Source organism: Ctenopharyngodon idella, chromosome 6 (assembly GCF_019924925.1).
Source record: "Ctenopharyngodon idella isolate HZGC_01 chromosome 6, HZGC01, whole genome shotgun sequence".
In the NCBI taxonomy this organism is placed as follows: Eukaryota; Metazoa; Chordata; class Actinopteri; order Cypriniformes; family Xenocyprididae; genus Ctenopharyngodon; species Ctenopharyngodon idella.
In genome coordinates, this window is record NC_067225.1 from 21575516 (window position 1) to 21595415 (window position 19900).

Consider the following 19900-nt stretch of genomic DNA (forward strand, 5'->3'; position numbering starts at 1 on the left):
ATTACCTGCATTCAGATTTAGCATTTTCCTTCAGGTCAGTCCTATGTTCATAATAAATATAATATATATATAATGTAAATATGAATATGTATAATGTAAATATGAATATGTTGGACACTAATAATGCATAATAAAATAGAAAAACTAGTGCTCTCTAGTGGCTGTATTCATTATATCCATACATTACATTCTATTGTTGTACATTGATGCTTCTAGGCACATTTCAGCTATTTTACATAACACAGATGGCTCAAAATGAGACAAATGTGAATGATAATTTGCCGGGTGAAAGGCTTTGTCTGAAGGCAGTTTTCCAAAGCCAACATGTGTGTCCTTCACACGTTTCACAATGTTGTAAAAAGACTATACATATATATGATATACTAGGGATGCACCAAAATTTCGGTCGCCGGAAATTATCTGCCAAAAATGACATTTTCGGGTTTTAGCCAAAAGAGAAAAACGGCCGAAAATATATGCCGCCCCGCCCCTCAGTGTTCAGCTCTGTTTTCACTCTCACTCTAGCAGTTATCACTGCGCAGTGTGACGCTCCGCTCAACATTCCGCTCTATGCACATGCGTTACGCTTAGTTGCTCACGGCCCATGCACATGAAAATACATCCAGAATTTTGGTTTTGGCCAAGAATTTTCATTTCGATGCAACCCTTTATATATACACACACATTTAATATTCTTCCAAACAACATCACGTTTTTTTAAAGACTGAAAATGTGAAAACAAGAATAATGTGTTCATCCTCCCACTCTCCCACTTGTCTATCTTTTTCTCTCTTTCATTCTTCATCCTTGTCTGTGAAAAAGCAGCATTGTGTTGCAGGCGAATTAAAGCGATCAGCTTTTCATAAGCAGCAGCTACCTTCATTTATAGTGTATGTCAGTATCAGTGTTGCAGAAGATCCTTCAAGTTGGATGGCTCACCTGAGCGACCCATGCTGATAAATGTTCCATAACACATGTAGCAAATTAGTGCTCTTAAAGAGATCAGCCCTTGTTTTGTATGTTAAGTCACCCTTTGAGGGTTTCAAAAAAGACAGGAAGGAACCTTAGATTTACTTTTATAAAATGTGTCTATATATAATTGTGTGAATTTTTTATCGTTCAATCCACACATTCTTGTCATGTGAATCACAAAACCTTATTTTCATGTTATAATTAACTGAGCATGTTAAGGTGTTTTTTTTTGTTTTAATGTGAAAATATGTTCTCTTCCATTTTAGTGTGTAGTGTCCTTGAATAGTATTACAATTGTGGCTCTGTAATAAAACTAATATTGATTTATTGCTAATTAAATCTTTGGTAAAGCAGAGATTTGCCCATCTCATGCTCCACTGTCTACATCCTCGGATCTGCACACCGTTAATCCGAATCCATTGGCGATGTCCCAAATTAGGAATCCTATTTACATGCCCTCTGGCACAAGACAACAGGGTTCATTTGCTGTGATTTCAATAGCTGGGAATCTTCTATGTCTGGCTCGGTTCATAAAAGCGCTTGACCTGAACATACGGCCAGAAGTGACACTGCCTACAAACCTATATATTGGGGAACCGTCCAGTGGTTATGAAGCCAAGTTGAGTGCCAAACATTTGAAGTGATGCCATTTGACTTTCAAAACTGGCCTGCCACATTAATGATTCATGGGAGTGTAGTATGAATCTCGTGATTGCAACAGAGGAAAGATTGACTTGTTTTTCATGCATGTGGCTTGAAGTGCTGCTACATCACAAACAAAAAATCTTCAAAAACAGTTTGTAAGGCACTCACAAGGGCATCACAAATTTAACAAGCAGACATTATGAAAAGCTGATTGTTAAATGTTTCCATTTATATCCAAACCTTTTTTTTTAGTTCTCTCATAGTGTTTAAAAAAAAAAAACTAATTTGAGAACTCTGAAAGAAAAACATTATTTCGGAAAACCATAGAGATTTGCATTCAGATCTCCTTTATTTGCATTTAAGAATATATTAAATAGTGTTTTTGTCCTCTTGAAGCAATATTTAGTCATGAATTATTGAGTACATCCATAGGGCACTGTGCGATTTCCTTTGCTAATTTTCCTCCAGTTTTTTCCCCTGCTGTTATGATTTCTAATTTCTTTTAAATGTGTCGTTTAAATGTCAGCTTGTTCAGAAACATCCCCCCAGTGCAATAATCCACTGTATTTCCTCTCTCATTGTTAAGATTACCTCCAGTGGGCCAAATCTGTAGAGACCCGCTTGAGAGCCAGAGAATGTGTAATTAAAGCAAGACCGAGACTATCGATTTACAGCTTATAGGATTCCTGTCATGTGTTTGCCCTAGACATCAATTTAGGGTGTGCTTGTGTGTGCACACAGACAAAGGTGGCCGATCACAACGTGCTGTTTTGTTAGATTGCTGGCCAGTGTGTGTTAGCAGCTTAAACCCTCCCAGTCTGTCTCAGGCACATACAGTCGCATGTTTTTAGTACCCCAGTGCGTGTTCGGTGTGGAATGTGTGTTTAAGTGTCTCACCACAGGCTAATGAAGCTGTAAATGTGGTTCTGCCTGTGCATGTGTTTTAGCTTGCCATTTGTGCCAGATCAGCACATCTGCTAACAGCACAGGCGTTATTAGTGGCATGTGACTCACCCCTGCCCATCTACATTTTTGTCAGCATCTTTCTTTGTTTTTCTGCCAATTTTTTTAAATAAAGTGCCAAGGTTGTACAATAGTACAGTGATGGCATCAGATGGTAATTAGAGATGCACAATACAAAATTTCTCCACCGATACAGATAGCCAATTATTCAGAATGATATCTTCATTAATCTACTGATACCAATACTGATAGTTTGATATTCTAAAGGGAAAAAACAAATCTCTCTCAACTAATGCTTTTAACTATACAGGGAACCCTCTTATTTGGTACATTGCTGTAATATTATTTATTATTATTTATTTTCAGATATAATTTAAATTTAAGGTTTTTATATCAACATTTTTTATACCATTTAAATTTCCTAATTCTTGACACCATTGTCAATATTACAAAAAACTAATACTAGCCTAAGTATATATATATAAAAAATACAAACATTTAGGAAAACAAACTACAATAGAACAATGACACATAGACCTACCTGAAAAACTTCAAGCACTATAAGAAATACTACATAAATTGTATAAAGTAATCAAATGTATAAAAACACTGCATAGTCTTCACTGTGTAAATTAAATGTACATTTATTCTTATTAAAGTTACAAAAGACTGTTCACGTTCACTTAAAACGCAAAGACATGGTCACTTTGACAAATAAGTATGTCTATTTAACCGTTCAAGCCTAATTAGTCTGAAGAAAACACTCACTGAAAAAATAGTTCAGTTCTCACATACTTTATGAGCAGCGGCTTCACATGCGCGTCTTTGATTGACCGATACATCGGTGCATCCCTAATGGTAATACCATGGTTCTGTTTTTCAGTTTTTCAAAGCTGTGATATATTGTGAACCTTCTACTCACTTATTGCCTTTTTATCTGCACAGTTATCTGTATTTTTATTTAAACTGCAATTATATTCTTTATTTATAATTTATATATATATTTAGCCTTCTTACAGACTTGCTCTGAAAGGTGCTCAGCCTCCTTTTACCCAAAAACATTACTGCAAAAATTATTGAAAATAATCATTCTTGCCATGAGAATATCAATACATCAGTAACATTGCAATATACACTATCACTAAAAAGTTTGGGGATGAAAGTGTTTTTATTTTTTCTGTTTTTGAAAGTTTTTGCTTACCATGGCTGAATTTATTTGTTCAGAAATACAGTAAAAACAGTAATATTGTGAAATATTACAATTTAAAATTCTATTTTAATATATATTCTTGTGATGGCAAAGCTGAAATTTCAGCATTCATTACTCCAGTCTTTAGTGATCCTTCAGAAATTATTCTATGCTGATTTGCCAATTTAAAATTGTTGCTTAACATTTTGTGGACACTGTTTGTTTGTTTTTTCACACAAAAAAAAAAAAAAAAAAAAAAATATATATATATATATATATATATATATATATATTATATATTTATTCCCCCCCCCCCCCCCTGAATAATAATAATAACGGTTTTCGTTTTAATTTCTTTAAAAAAAAAAAAAACTTTTTTGTGAGTGATAATAGTCTTATTTATTTCAGTTAAAGTACCATCCAATCATTTTCTCCTCCTAGTGAGATTGTGTGGTGTAATACTGTTTCAAAACATTGCTGATTATATTATGTTGCCATCAAAATGTATGAAACCTTCCCGCCAGCTGATTTTCCTGCTGTCACGAGTCTGTGGTGCTTGCACTCTTTCTTGTGTTGTCTTCATTTTCATCCCTTCGTTCTGCCATATTTCTTCATCTTCCCCCAACGCTCTGTTGATCTCTGTCCGTTTCTATCCATCTCACTCTGATTTGTATCAGATTTATTCCCTTATGGGTTGAGTAGTGAAGTGAAGTGGAGACACAGGAGAGTTTTATTGATATAAATGGCAGCTCTCTCCTCGTGCTGTACAGAGCAGCCGTCTCCTATGGAATATAGAACACACACAATGGATTCGCCTTCCACTTTAATCTTCTTCCCCTGCCAGAATGAATGTAGTTGTTGTAATTTTCTATCTCTCATAAATTTATTACTTTTATATCATCCAGACATAACTGATGACCTAATTTAATCAACTTCTTATCGCTTTGGGTAAAAAAAAAAAAAAAGTAATTGAATGATAAACTGTTTGGTTAATTGAAATCACACACTAATCATTAAAAGCTGTGCAATATATTTAGTTGTCTATTATCAAAGTGTTTTTGTTTTGTTTTGTTTTTTTTGTTTTTTTGCCATTTACACTTCTGTGCAAGAAGGATCACTGCTCATGACATCACAAGTCTTTTTCCGCCCACCCAAATTGTATTGAGTGTGTATTGATTTGGTGGTATTATCTTAATTGGTGCAAATCACCGTGGAGACAGATTACTATAGCTTAGCTGTGAGTCCAGACCAGTTTACATCATGTTTTAATTATTTTCTCTCATACTCTGCTGTACTGTTCAGGGTAGAAAATCTTGTTTATGGATTTTTTTTCAACCTCCCACATTTATTTCTCTTGGTTCATAAGCATGACTTTGAAATCTGGTATGCTTTATGATTGTTTGATTGCCCAGTAATTTGCTATGGAATGGAACTCAATATGTGCTGAAATTCTTTTCTTTATTTGTTTTCATATTGTTTGTTTTTCACTTGTTTTCAGGCTATTTCAATATTTATTTATTTATTTAATTTGTATTCAATATTTATATATTTAGTTTGAAAGTTAGTCAGACAGCACACAAAAGCTAGCTACAGTATGTAGCTAAGCTAATGACAGAATACTCTAAGAGCAAAAATACATAAAACAACCTTAAATTATGTGAAACGCATTGTCCATTTTTTAAATTAGTTGGAACTATTTTGATTTATACTTTTATAAGTATTGAATGCATGCAAGGAATTAATATATTTATGACAACTTTTTTCCTCAGTTACAACAAATTTTGGAGTGTGTTCCTTTGTGAAAAAGAAGTGCTCTTAAAGGGTTAGTTCACCCAAAAATAAAATTCTGTCATTAATTATTCACCCTCATGTTGTTCCACACCTGTAAGACCTTTGTGCATCTTCGAATCAGTGGTTCGGTGCGTGTATCAAACTGCCAAAGTCACGTGATTTCAGTAAACGAGGCTTTGATAAGTGTTTCAAAATTTCAATGGTTCACGTGACTTTGGCAAGTATATTTTAGTTTACCATAAATGCTTGTCAGTACATTCGACAGTACACTTTTTACCAAATTTCAATGACAATAGAAATATTTATGAAATTACATATAAAGATGTACTTAAGTCCTACTTAGTGGGAAAGAAAATGTCCAAAAACATGATTCAGTTCACACTTAAGTTTTTTCTTTTAAAGTTTAATTTTTCCATAATAGGTACTCTTTTTGAAATATATGCTAAAGTGTACTTCTTTTTCACAAGGATTGCAGTGCATGCTGGGATTATCATCTCATGTGTTCCTCAGTGACAGTGGCCCTGTTTATACCTGGTATTAGGTTTTGGTCAATCAAATCGCAAGTGTACAACTCTAAATACAGGTGTAAACGGGGGTCTAAAGCGTTTTGAGCTTGTCCACTTTCGACCAGCTCCAGAGGTAGTCGAAAACGCATTTGACTGGGTTTCTTTCCTAGTGGAAACGCTCATGTGGTCGAATGCGTTCAAACAGCCACAAAAGAATGCCTACTCTCCGCCTACTGAACTAACGAGTAAACATTGAGAGAAGCGTGCTAGACATACAGGATTTAAACTTTGTCAGCTGAAGATTAGAAGGTTTGCCAGGTTTGATTAGAAGACGAAAAACATACCAAGCACAATGTTCTCTCACTGTTCCTGATTTCTAAGATGCACTCGCAGCGTTCAGCACGATCAAAGCTGCTGCTTTCCATATGTTATTCTGTCATCTCTGGGCGCGTTCATATGTAAATTGTGCAAGCTTATTTTGTCCATTAGATCAAAAGATCTAGGGGAAAAAAAACAAAATAGGACCAATAGGAACAGTTTGTATAGTATGTAACAGAAGTGTAGCACGTCCCCTTAGCTCCATTCAGTCCCTCTTCAAATGTTAAAGATTCACCAGACAAATTGATTAGCATAGCAATTTCCTGTCAGGTTAGGACATCAGAATTAATCAGGCTCCCTCTTACCATACAAAGCTAAATATGACTGTGAGGTTTCACCATGATAAACTCTTAAGTCCCCCCCCCCCACACACACACCTCTTAGTGAAGGGACATTAGCAAGGCAGTTAATCAAAATCACATTAGCATGTAGTACAGGCACCCTTAGATTATAGTAGCCCATCCCCACAGGAGCAACGTGGACAGAATGCAGAAGAGACCCCAGCATTCCTGCTAATGGGATCAACACGTTTGGGTTTTAGATGGATGCAGGTCAAAACTGAGCTGAGCATTATACCCACATAACCACACACACATTTAATCATCTGTGTCAAGTTGTTAAAGTGCATTTTTGTAGCATAAATCACAGTTATGTTTCCTTGTTCAGTGGCAAATGTGTCAATAAAATGGAGAAAAGTGGATCAATGGCGTAAGACAGTTAAGACCATCCTGATTCCCCACAGTGATCAGTTATTCAGGCTTTGTGTGTGGCATTGTCGATTGAGAGGTTTCACTGACCTCTGTTTACCTCTGTGTGTTCTGGTGGCAACTAGGGCTGTCAATATTAGCATATAACACATGCAATTTCATTAATTTTGTTTAACATTGATTAATCAGTTTAACACTGATTATTTTTTAGTGGTGTTAAAGGGATAGTTTGCCCAAACATGAAAAAATTATGTTATCATTTACTCACCCTCATGTTGTTCCAAACCCATAAGACTTTGGTTAATCTTTGAACCACAAACTAAGATTTTTTTTTTAATGAAACCCATAAAAAAAATATCCTTATGAATCGAGTGGTTTAACCAAGTCGAATAGGTAAGATCGCTTTATATGATGAACAGATTTCATTTAGGCACACGTATGTGTTTATATGTGAATAAAAGCTAATTAGATCTGTTCATTGAAAAAAAAAAAAAAAAAAAAAGATTGTATCTCTTCACATGACTTGTATTAAAACGCTCGATTCATATTTGTTTTACAAAGCCTTTATGGCTTTAAGTTTTGGTTACCTACCTGGACTTTTAATGGAGGCACAGAAACCTCTCAAGTTTCCTTAAAATATCTTAATCTGTTTTTCAAAGATTAACCAAAGTTGGTTTGGATGGAATGACATGAGAGTAAATGATGACACAATTTTAATTTTTGGGTTAACTATTCTGTTAACATATTTATTCAGCTTAACATTCTATTTTGTGTGATTTCTTAAGTGATCAGATTATTCGGTTCTTATTGAAACTGTAGATTGGAGCACATAAGTTGGCTTTCCTTTGTATGGTGAAATATAATTAAATTTAAAACAAAACTCAGTAAGTGAAATATCCTTGAGAAAAATGCAAACAGCAGCGAATACTTTACATATTTTCAGTTTTTGTTTGTGTGAGTGAGATCACTGTTGCATTTACACTACAAGTGTCATTCGCACAAATTGCTGAACCTAATAACTACACAAAGGACTAGTATTTAGTTTTCTTATTTTAAAATGAAACTGAGTGTGTTAACTATGCAAAATATTAGACATTAGACAATTGGAATGATTAATGAATTTTTTTTTTTTTATAGTTGTCTCTGCATATTAAGCTGGATTGGACTATGATAAAATATTTTAGCATTGGGAAAAATGCACAATTCAACCACTAAAGCCCACTAAAAACTCTGGGATTGTGGTGCAATATGCTGGTGGCCCTGACTGTACTGGACAGAGCTGTATCTGTGGATCAAAAGGGTTATCCAGAAAGCTGTCGATAAGCATGTCGATAGAACTGCCTCTTCTGGCTGTTCAGCGTGTGAGTGTGCAGCCGTCAGCATTTGTGATAAAGATATATCCATCGAAAGTCCGGAAGGCTCGTACTCTGATTAAGAATGACCTTCCCAAGGACTAACAAAACTTAACTTTTTATAGCTAACTTACCCAGACTCTTCCCCACCAGCCACACATCTTAATAAGTTTCAGTGCTACAGTGCTGATGGAGAGAAGGTAAGTTCAGGCACAGATATACAATATGAGGGTGTCTGGCTGGCAGTCAGCTTTCTAATTCATCCCAAAAGTGTTTAACAGAGTTCAGGTAAGCAGGGTTGTTCGCCATTCAGAAGTGGATTAAGAATGCCTTTTTAAATTCCAGTGCAATAACTGAATTTGAATTGATGTAGCAAACAGGATTCCAAATTGCAAATGTAAGTGGAATTAAAATGAATTGAAATACACAGAAATTTGCACAGTCATTCAAAACGTTGGGGTCGGTAAGATTTTTAAAAAAAATGTTATTGAAAGAATTATCTTATGCTCACTAGGGCTGATCACAAGTTGATGTATTACTGCTTTTGTATTTGATTACAAATATAAAAGCAGTACTATTGTGACATATTATATCATAGAATATTGTTTTATATTTTAATATATTTTAAAATGTAATTTATTTCTGTGATGGCAAGGCTGAATTTTTCAGCAGTCATTACTCTAGTCTTCAGTGTCACATGATCCTTCAAAAATCATTCCAGTATGCTGATTTGATGCCCAAGAAGCATGTCTTATTATTGTCAATGTTGAAAACGGTTGCTTAATATTTCTTGTGGAAACTTGAATACTTTTTTTAAAAAAAAAAAAGAATTCTTTGATGGATAGTTTAAAAGAACAGCATTTATTTGAAATGGTCTGTCACTTCAGTCACTTACTGACCCTAAACTTCTGAACCTTTGCAGGGGCACTGGAAGTGGGGGTGCTTGGAGTGCTGTAGCACCCCCTGTTTTCACAGGACAGTAAATGCAATGCAAATTTTTGTTCAGTTACATTTACTCATTTTTTATCATTTAATAATTTGTTTGTACTTTAAATGGGCTATAAAAATGTTGTTGGTTTTTTAAAGAACAACTAAGATCAAATAAAAAAACACTTTACGGGCTCAAGCATATAGGCAGAGTTTCTAATAACGTGTTTTTAAGTAACAGTTTTAAATAAAGTGTTTAAAACATTATTAAAGTAATAATGTTTAAACTTAAAGATGAAAGTTCGTTGCGATCTCACGCTTCAATGACTGCACAATGAATGTGCAGTCATTGAAGCGTGAGATCGCAACAAACTTTCATCTTTTCAGTGATTATAAAGGAAGCGCTCGTTGCACGCATTCTACCATGCCAAATCATGCACGCAGCACTGCATATGCTTTATGTTTCTGAATGTTGTTGATACTTTAATAACAAATATTATAATGTATCACTGTTTATGCTGGGATCTGTAGGTTGTGGCTAGATGACATTAACTTAAAAGTGGAGCATGGAAATCTCATGGATGTACTGAAAAAAAAAAGTTTTATACTTTTTATTTGTTTAAACTGTTAGGCTAATGTATTTCCTGTGTTCAGTCAAATGTCTGTATGGGCTATACCGTGTACAGTTTTTTTTTGTTTGTTTTTTTGTTTGTTTTTTTCTCCTTCTTCTTTTTTTCTCAGCGATGTGCTTGTTGTTTCCTGGAGTTTTGATGTGTTTTATATACTCGGTATTGTTTCTTAATGGTTTCTTAATAAAGCCCACCGCACACCCAACCTAAAAAACATCTTCCCGTGCCCCTGAACCTTTGTGTATATTACTGAATAGATCTACCTAGAAAAGCAAAGTTTGTCAAGACAAACCTCAAATGTTGGCTTGAAAAAGTCAGTTTTTAAAACATTGATGTTTATGGACAGAAAGATCAATAAAATGTTAGACTGAGAGAGACTGCACACTTTTATAGGATTTTATAACCTTATTAGTTGGATTTAGCTGGAATAGATAAACTTGTTATTTTGGGGGGTGTCCAGATACATTTAGCTAAATAGGCTTGTGCAAACTTCTGATGCAGTTAGGTAAATGAGAAAGAAGTAATGGAAGACGTTTCAATGCCCACTTAGACACACATATTATTTTCACCACTCACAGAAACGACTGGATTTAGTTGACTGTGAAACTCATCACTCGGACCTTATTGACTGAAACTGCCTCCCTAATAATATAATGTGGTTTGTGCAAAGCTAATGATTATTTCTTTGAGCGTACTGATGCGCATCTGAGAAATTTCATTTACCCAGCTTAGATTAACCATGTTACACCAGCACCAAGAAAAAGATTTACATTATTAGGTAAATATGTTAATGTAATCTCATCCGCTCCCTGTGGTCCTTCCATAACTTCATTTTCCCAGGAGGAATTGCATTGCAGTCAGGATGAGTTTAGCTGTGCACAGAGTATGAGTGGAGCTCTTTCATATTTTGTCTTTATAAAGAAATAAACATATGAATTTTTCCTCTGAGACCTCAGCTTTGCTCAGCAAATTAAGCTTGGCGTTGACTCTGAGCATCTCCGCTTTGTTATTGTAGTTTATCCCACTGTCAGTCAGTTTACTATTATCTTTGTGTTTAGGGCCACAGGCCTTGCGTGGTTGTATGAGAGCGTCTCTAATCGTCAGGGAATGCATCAGTCTGAACTCATCATCTTTTGAGTCTGAGCTGACCTCTGGCTCGTACTGCCTGAGAGAATGTGTTGAGTTCATCACTTTCTTACAGTTACATCCACAGACCATTCATCTAACAGTGTGGGTGTTGTTCTGATGGCTCATTGAATTAAAGAACAATCAGAGTGAGGTCTTAAGGAAGTTATTTGCTGGTGGCAAACTTTTTTTATTTTTTCATTTTATATAATTGTATAATTTTTTAAATGTTATATTCTTAAACAAGATTTATGCTGCCAGTGTGCAAGTGATAAGTGATATTTTTTGCAAGATTGCAAACATTCTGTCGGTTTGAGTATTAGACTACCGTGGTGAGGACAAAAAGAGTAAAGTTGAGGACATTTTGGCTAGTCTTCACTTTCTGAGACCCCCTTTAAAGTAGGCGTGGCGTTGCCTCACGATATGATATTATCACGATACTTATGTCACGATACAATATTATTGCGATTTTAAATATATTGAGATATTCTGAGATATATTGCAATTTATTACCAAATTATGTCCCCAAAGGAAAACTTTGTCAACATCTGTTTTATCTAAAAAGATACATATAGTTTGTTCATCTCACTTCAGTTTTATTATTGCTTGCAAAATGGGATTGTCAAGCAGACAAACTGACCAACACTTTCATGAAAACCTGTCATACATTTTGTATGCACCTGGCAAACTCAACTATTTGTATTACAGTCTAGTCCACCTTAATTCATTCTTCGCTGGGAGTTTGATTGACAGGCGATCTGACCAATCATAACGCTGAATCCACCGTTTTGTCCGACAAACGAACCAGACAGGAGAGTTAGTAGATTAACGTCGGTGGACTTGAACTTGAAAAATTGTATATTGATGTCTTTGCGTGGTTGAAACAATATACCTTCTGATTCTGATGTTCAGTCATGTTTATTTTGTGCAATAACTAAGAGATGATCGGTTTACATGTGTTTGAGGTATTTATTGTTTGAATTTCTTTAAAAAATTACAATTTGAAATTTGAAAGCTAAGACTTTGTTTCATACCAAAAGTAACCTCCTCTGTCTTGTCTGTTAGTGCGTTGTCAGTGTCCTCTTTGCTCTGCGATGTAATGCAAGCAGGCATGCGCTGCTGTGCTACACCAGAAAAAAAACTCAACACCACAGTCTAGTGGACTGAAAAAAGAAATTGATTTCATTATTCTACCAAAAAGTTAAATTCTCATGTGCAATTTATATAATAAAAGATCGATATTTGGTGTCCGTGTATCGATACTATGCTGTATCAATACTATGCTGTATCGATTTTGTTTTTGTTTTTTTCCCACCCCTACTTTAAAGGCCCGTTTGAGGGTCAAGACTTGGCTTTAGGGAGAAGGTTATAACCAGGTTAAAGGCAGGCAGGTTTAGGCTAAGGGTTTGGGTTAGGCACTTAGTTGTGATGGGTAGGGTGAGGGTAGAAGCTAGAGAATGTATTGTGTCAGTGAATATACTAACAAAGATAGATGTACAATAATGTGTGTTTGAGTGATGCAAACAAATCATTGCATTGTTACGCTATGAATCGATTAATTGAATCACAGTTTGAATTGATTTTGTGCAAGTGAAAATTAGTGATTCTAAGACCTTTTTTTTTTTTTTTTTTTTAAATCAGTTTAAATCAGAGATACTGTTAAAACAACTTTGTCTTAATGCTGTTATAAAGAAGGATCATGAAACTAGCCTAATGACAGTCTTTAGGAGTTGTCATGAGCACATTAAAGTGCATTAAAATAATTACGATATTCCCAGTGTTGCTATAATTTACATTGGTATGGAGCCGTTACCAAACCACTGTGAGTATTTTGCTGTGTGAACAAGCGGTAACCAGGGCAGCATGTGCAGTGAATGAAAAGCCCTGTGGGCACAGTAGTCTTCAGGGTTAGGGAGGAGAGAGAGGAGATAAGACAGACTGCATTTCCCAGGAGGCTGTGCTATCTCTAGCAGTCAGCCAGACAGTTAGAATGGGTCATTCAGTTTATTCAGACACATGCTGACAAAGCCAAAAACATACACACTCAAATACTCACATAAAAACGCTGTTCAAACAAACCCGCTCTGTTACATACATTCCCCTAGTCACACACCAACATGCCTTGCATGTTAGGTTAAGCTCTGGCCTTAAATAGGAATTTTTTTCTCTGTCAGTCTCAGATCCAATGTGGCTCCCATAGATGAGGACTGGGCCTCAATTTGCAGAGCCACAATGGCTGTATGCTGATGAAGAGATATCTCAAATGAGATTCACAGCTGTCTTTTTCCCATTTCTTCAGAGAAGACTACACAATAGCGGAATCCAGCTAGAGACATGTCATTCACTCTTATGATTATAGATAGGGTTCTGGCAACAATGGGCTGCAGACACAGATTTGAGGTGTAAGAGAAGGTGAGAAGGTCTTCATAAATCTTCTTTTATACACTGAAAATTACTTAAAAGACTGTGAAGAATGGGAGTGAGAGAAATCAGTCTGGCTACTATTGATTTGTAGTTGGGTTCCCAGACATATCGAGATGCATAATTTATGGGAATGCTGTGTGATCTGGGATAAAACTTGATTTTCAGTGGGCTTCAGTTTTGGTTAACAATATGGCAAGTGGAGATGAAGAAACAAGAAACTGAAATTGTAATAATATTTCCCTATTACTATTTTTACTTTATCAAATAGCCTTGGTAAGTATTAGAAACTCTGATCATTATATGGTTTTTGAGTCATAGATTAAGTCATTTTTCGGATCAGCAAAAATCAAACATTATTAAAGACAAGTGAACAGTCATTAATAAAATAAGAAAAAATACACAATTACAAGCATAGATAAATACAATGTAACAAAGTTACAAATAGTAGTCTAACAGTAGTATTCCGGTACATTAATGTATTAAGTGTAAAATAACACTATAGTGTTCACTACATTAATTAAATAAAGATTAATCTTTGTTAAAGCTGTGTTTTGTTGTTTGATTACAATTAATGACAGACAGCAGCAGGTATATAAAGGCTGCTGTCACTTTAAGACCTAATGCACGTGTCCAATACAATGATTCACATCTGATTTCTTTCTCAACTGTTTATGCATACATCTGTGCTTACAGATAACAGCGCACAAGTGCCGAACTGAGTTCTCTTTTGCCTCTTCTTGTGCTTGAAGTGTCTGAAATGTGTAAATTGGCGACACGAAACACATACAAATGATAAACTTTCACTCTATGATTGTTAAATGTAGCAGTTAATCTGCAAATCACATGCGTGCCAAACCGTGGGGCCTGGTCCGTATGGATCACGGATCAACTACGATCCGTTACAGCCCTACTATTAACTGATCAGCATCCAGAAGCTAAATTGCTTTTTAACATTAGTTTGTATTTTATCCTAAAACATTTCTCTTTGTTGCTTCCTCTCATAGGTCGGCAGACGTGTCCACCAGAGAAGTTTGACTGTGGTGGCTCGACAAGCAAGTGTGTGTCGTTGTCATGGCGCTGCGATGGTGAAAGGGACTGTGAAAATGGAGCAGATGAGGAGCAGTGTGCTGCAGGTAAGTCCAGGGAGGGAGGGAGAAAGAAAGAGAAACTTGCTAAAAATAGCCCCTGTCTGGATAATGCATAGTCAGACTTCAGCGCAGTATGTGTGTGAACTTAATGGAGTGGAGTGTAGGTAGTGATGTGTGAGTGAAATACAGAAACACACAGATGTTTGATGTTATCGTAGGTGACAGTCTTTTCATTATGTCCTCCTGATGTGTCGGATAGATATTACAGAATGCTCTGGATCTTAAAAAAGTGGGCCTGAATTCTGGATCTTAAAAAAGTGGGCCCGAATTTTAGTTTCAGATGCCCAACAGTTGGTTCTTGCATTGATAGATTCTTACAGCGTGTGAGAGTGAATGCTGTATGTGTTGTGACTATAAATAAAATGGCAAAATAGCAATTCCGCTTACACACACTCTTTCTCTCTCTCCCTTCCGCTCTCTCTCTCTCTCTCTCTCACACACACGCGCACACACACACACACACACACACAAATCTAGCTGCCAAATACGGGTATTTCAATTTAATATTAGATTATAAACAAATATTGATTTTACTTTGCTCTTTGACATGCAACCTATACAAACATTGATTCTCCCACTACCTCTTTTATGGAGATATTATGTATTATACATTTGGCCTTTTAAAGCCCTTGAGGATCTTTATCATTATAACAACTACTGATGTGCATCTGAAAGGGTCATAGATGAAAGCAAACTCAGCATTTTAACTCCATTTCCACTGTGATAAATCCACTGGCTAAATGTTTACAGTATTAGACTAAATCACCTGTTGATTATTATTAGTAGTATAATTTTGTCTATTGTCTTTGAAATTTTTATATGGAAGAATTTAATTATCACCAAAGTCACACAGCACAGAATGATCAGTTTTGATTTGAAATTAAGCTTTTAGTTTTAGTTTAACTGTGCTGAACATTTAAATCAATTTATTAGTTGCAACTGAATGTTCTATAATCCTAAAGAGAGTATTCTTGCGCATCTCTAAATTAGTTATACATTAGAAGCTGTCCATATGTTGTTGTTTTATTGTCAGTTCAAATGTAAAAACTGTATGTGTGCCACTTCACAATTTAAAACCTAAATATACTGATGAGATCACACTGGTTGAGCATAAAGAGGATGCAAAGAAGATTATTGTGTTTCTGCGTTGACCATTATCCATTAATGTCTACAAAATACATATTTCACTATTTAATTGCCTTGTTGAGCTCAAAATATGTAATTATCCTTTTATCCAGGCTAGACACGTGTGCTTTTCATATCTCCAAACACAGCCGAGCGAAGTCTCTTGTCTTTGTGTCACTATAGGCTTACGCTTTCTCTTATACTTAATCATGTAATAATGAAATACAGGACACGTCTTTCAACTCTAGCTCGATCTTTTATGTTTTTCCATTTTCTAACTATTAGCACTATGATTAGCACCGTGACAGCGTTTGTTTATCTCTGTGGATTTATAGCTGTGATTTGCGTGTCGCACGGTCCTGCGCTGAACTGGAAAATAAGAGCATTAACATCACTGTAATATTTCACTGTGCTGCTGATTATAATTGATTTCCTGCTTGATGTCTGGTCCTGAGACTTCTATTTTTTATTATAGAATAACCTGCAGGACTGCTCCTTTTGATTTATAATTGAAGGCATTAAGACACGGTCTATGAATACATATTACTCTTAATGCTGTACAGCCCATAACTTCTGAAGAATCATGTTCCCACAAAAATCACATTTCAAATCCTTTTCAAATCGGTCACCTCCACATGAACCAGAAGCTCATCAGTCAGGTGTGGCAGAACAGGGATGATTGTAGCACTTTTTGGCCTTTGCTCATTTATTATGAAACACGTTTAGTCTAATCCTTGTCAATTTTGCTTCAACAGTCTTTAAAATTATGTATTTTATTTATTGTAAATACATATACTACCCTTTCTGATTATTATCACAGCTGAAAATGGTTGTTCTGCTTAATATTTTTGTGGAAACCATGATACATTTTTTTTTCTTTTTTTTTCTTCAGAATTCTTTGAGTATAAAAGTTCAAGAAAACATTTATTTTAAAGAGGTCATGACATGGATTTTTTAAAATTATTTTAATATGTTTCTTGAGGTTCACTTATAGTAAGTGAGTAAGTGTTTTGAAAACATTATCCATATAACCGTCATTTACAGGCAAAGCATTATGAAATCATTTACCTATGGTTTGTGATGCAGGTGCTGTCAGATCCAATACAGTTGGCTGATTCACCTTTCAACAAAAGTTTTTTTGTCAACTCTCCATTACACAGTGCCTCGTTTACAAAATAAAATACTCCAAACAAGCATATAATCCTCTGACGCTATCCAGGCCAAGACGGCATTAAAATTAACCATCCACTTGTTTCCTGTACAGTCGGTAGAGAGACGCGAATGAGCTGTTTAAACTGTATGTGTTAAAGCAAACTTCAATTCATTTACTCTTCAATTTGTCCTTTTGTCAACATACTCCAGTGCGTGGAGTATGTCAGAAACTGAACGCGCATCTGTATACTGTATCGAGTTTAGACAGTGTCAGTTCTATTAGGCAAATTAGGCTGAATGCCAGTGGATATAGGGCCTATGGTGCAATGATGTATAACTATTCATCGATGTCTTGCTCTGAAGGCAGGCATATGCAAAAAAAAAAAACATTGCTCAAGAGTTTGTTCAGAAGCATGTTTGGTTAGTCGGAAGAACATTTTTGGGAATAACATTGGTGGTGTTTTGTAGATTCAAAGTTCTTCACAATTCTTAGTACCCTATGGGCTGGATAAAATGTAATAGCCTTTTACAGAGCATTATACTATAATACATAATGCTAAAAACATAATACTGTTTTAGTGTTTTAATTTACTGAAAGGGTCAGCAGTGCCCTTTTAGTGGCTTTACCAGACTCCACACATATAAGCCAGCTGCAACCACAAAGCTCTTCGCAGTGTGCAAAAGGTTGGAAGATTTACATAAAACATATCTGGTGGAGTCACAGACATGAATAATATTCCTCCTAACATCAGATTCCCATTTCTGTAGAAGAAAGGTGGTATTTGCCCTCAAACTCAGCTGTCCTTTTGCTCTCTACTCTCTCTTTCCCCTCTATTACCTTAATCTCCAGATACACTGCGAAGGAAGCTTTTAAGTATAAATTATTATCGGTAACCTGCATTAAAAATGCACAATCAAAGTACCCTTTGCTCTTGTGGAAGCCCTATGAAGAAAGTTTGAAAGGTTTTAATTTCTGAAACTGCATTTAGGCAGAGAGAGGGACCCCTGCTGAGGCAGAACTGTGGCATTTAGCTCATTGTGTGGGTGGAGTTCCATGACGTGAGGGGGAAAAATCCCTCAAAGCCTCAAACATGTGAAGTTAAATTGCTAGTTGCTTATGTTCTTAATAATAAATGTCCATGTTTGTGTTCATAAAGTACAGAGCCAAATAAACACAAACATGTACTTTTTTTTTTACTTATACATTTTTTAGTATTATTCCCAGAGTTTTGCTTGAATATAAAAATCTCCAGACTTCTAGTTTTGCTTGGCCAAACTAACAGCATGATTGTAGAAGCTGTGAAGGGATGTTTACACTATGTTGTATAGATTTCTGTCAATCCAATAGTAAAAATTTACAGATTATTTGACATAAATAATTCAAGCTAAATCTGTTCCGTGCTACAGTAGTATGAATTAATGTGCTACTAAACAGCTCAAGCAAAACTCTGAGTATCTTTCAACAATTTCATGTCACAAACCAGTTTATTTTAAAGGGATTGTTCATTTACTCATCATTTCATTCCAAGCCTGTATGGCTTACTTCTGTGGAACACAAACAAAGATATTTTGAAGATTGTAGCTAAATAGGTTTGATGACCGTTGACTTCCATTGTATGGGGAAAAAAAAAAAAAACACTTGAGACACTTCTCAAAATATCTTCTATGCTCTACAAAAGAAAGTCATAGAGTTTTGGAAAAACATCAGGGTAAGTATTTTCCTTATTTTATGTTTGGGAGTACTATGTGTTTAATACCTTGTTCATACCACGGACAACTATATTAGCATCCACACCAACAGATGCTAACATTCTATTTATTATAAGTGTGTGCTGCAGTTATGTCGTCTGCCTCTTAGAATGCTTGAGCTTTAGTCAGGTGGATTCTGATTGGCTGTTTTTATTGTTCATCAGCTGGAAAATAATTCTGAAAGTGATTCTAACGGTTCCTTTTTATTGTTAACATTTATAGCTGTGGTGTGGAATTTGCTATTCATAGAATTAGAACGATTATTAAAACTTTATTGTAGTGCTCTCAACCGATTAATCACACCTACAACATTAAAGTTTTTGATATATTTTTGTATTGTAATAATTTCACATTTAATCTCCAAATTAGTGTAGAAGCAACATAAAATATTTGATCTAACAGGTAGGAAATATAGCTACAGAAATTGAATAAAGTTATCAAACACTTCAGTCTTCTCTGCATAAATTATAAAGTAAATGTAGATTAATCTTTTATTAAAGATATAAAAGTTAAACAGTTAAGAGCAGTGAGTGATTTTCTTTTTCTTTTGTTGTTTGATTACCTTTAATGACAGAATGCAGCAGGTTTATTAGGCTGCTGTTACTTTAAGACCTGACGCTCATGACACGGATCTAACACGCATCCTATTTACTCAGTATTTACCTAAATGAACTCTTTACGTTCATTTAAGACTTCAATTAACTCATTTAAGAGTCGGCTGTGCTTACGAGGATACTCGACAAATTTTGTGTTTTTGTCCGTTCAAGCGTGAAAGAGAACTCAATGCAGTCGGTGTGGTGTCTGAAGCGGCTTTCTGAATTAACAACTATGATGGAGAGGGACAATCTGGTGTCAAAACATGTGTCAATTGATTCAAGTCACATCCCTCAGTTTGATTTGTTAGCACTGCACCTGGACAAGAGAGGCAGATATCTCAAATGAGCTGTCAATTTCCAAAAGTGCCATTAAATGTTCAGTTTGGTCCTGTACTGCACTAAGGGTCACAGGATGTGATTGTCACTCTTGTGAATAGCTGAACTCTTTGTGGACAGAACAAGATTAAGCTCTCAAACAGAAGAGTGACAACCATGTTTATCTTTAGTGTGTACATGGCAATA

The 19900-nt window shown here is 35.4% G+C and overlaps 1 protein-coding gene across 8 annotated transcripts in view; it reads left to right on the top strand.

Moving 5' to 3' along the window:
• The window catches only part of lrp8 (low density lipoprotein receptor-related protein 8, apolipoprotein e receptor), a 158676-nt gene that overhangs the window by 84433 nt on the left and 54343 nt on the right, over window positions 1–19900 (top strand). For all 8 annotated transcript variants that reach the window (XM_051896597.1, XM_051896601.1, XM_051896599.1 and 5 more), the window contains one exon: window positions 14613–14741. In XM_051896597.1, coding sequence (XP_051752557.1) covers window positions 14613–14741 — 129 coding nt within the window. The remainder of the gene's footprint in view (window positions 1–14612; window positions 14742–19900) is intronic.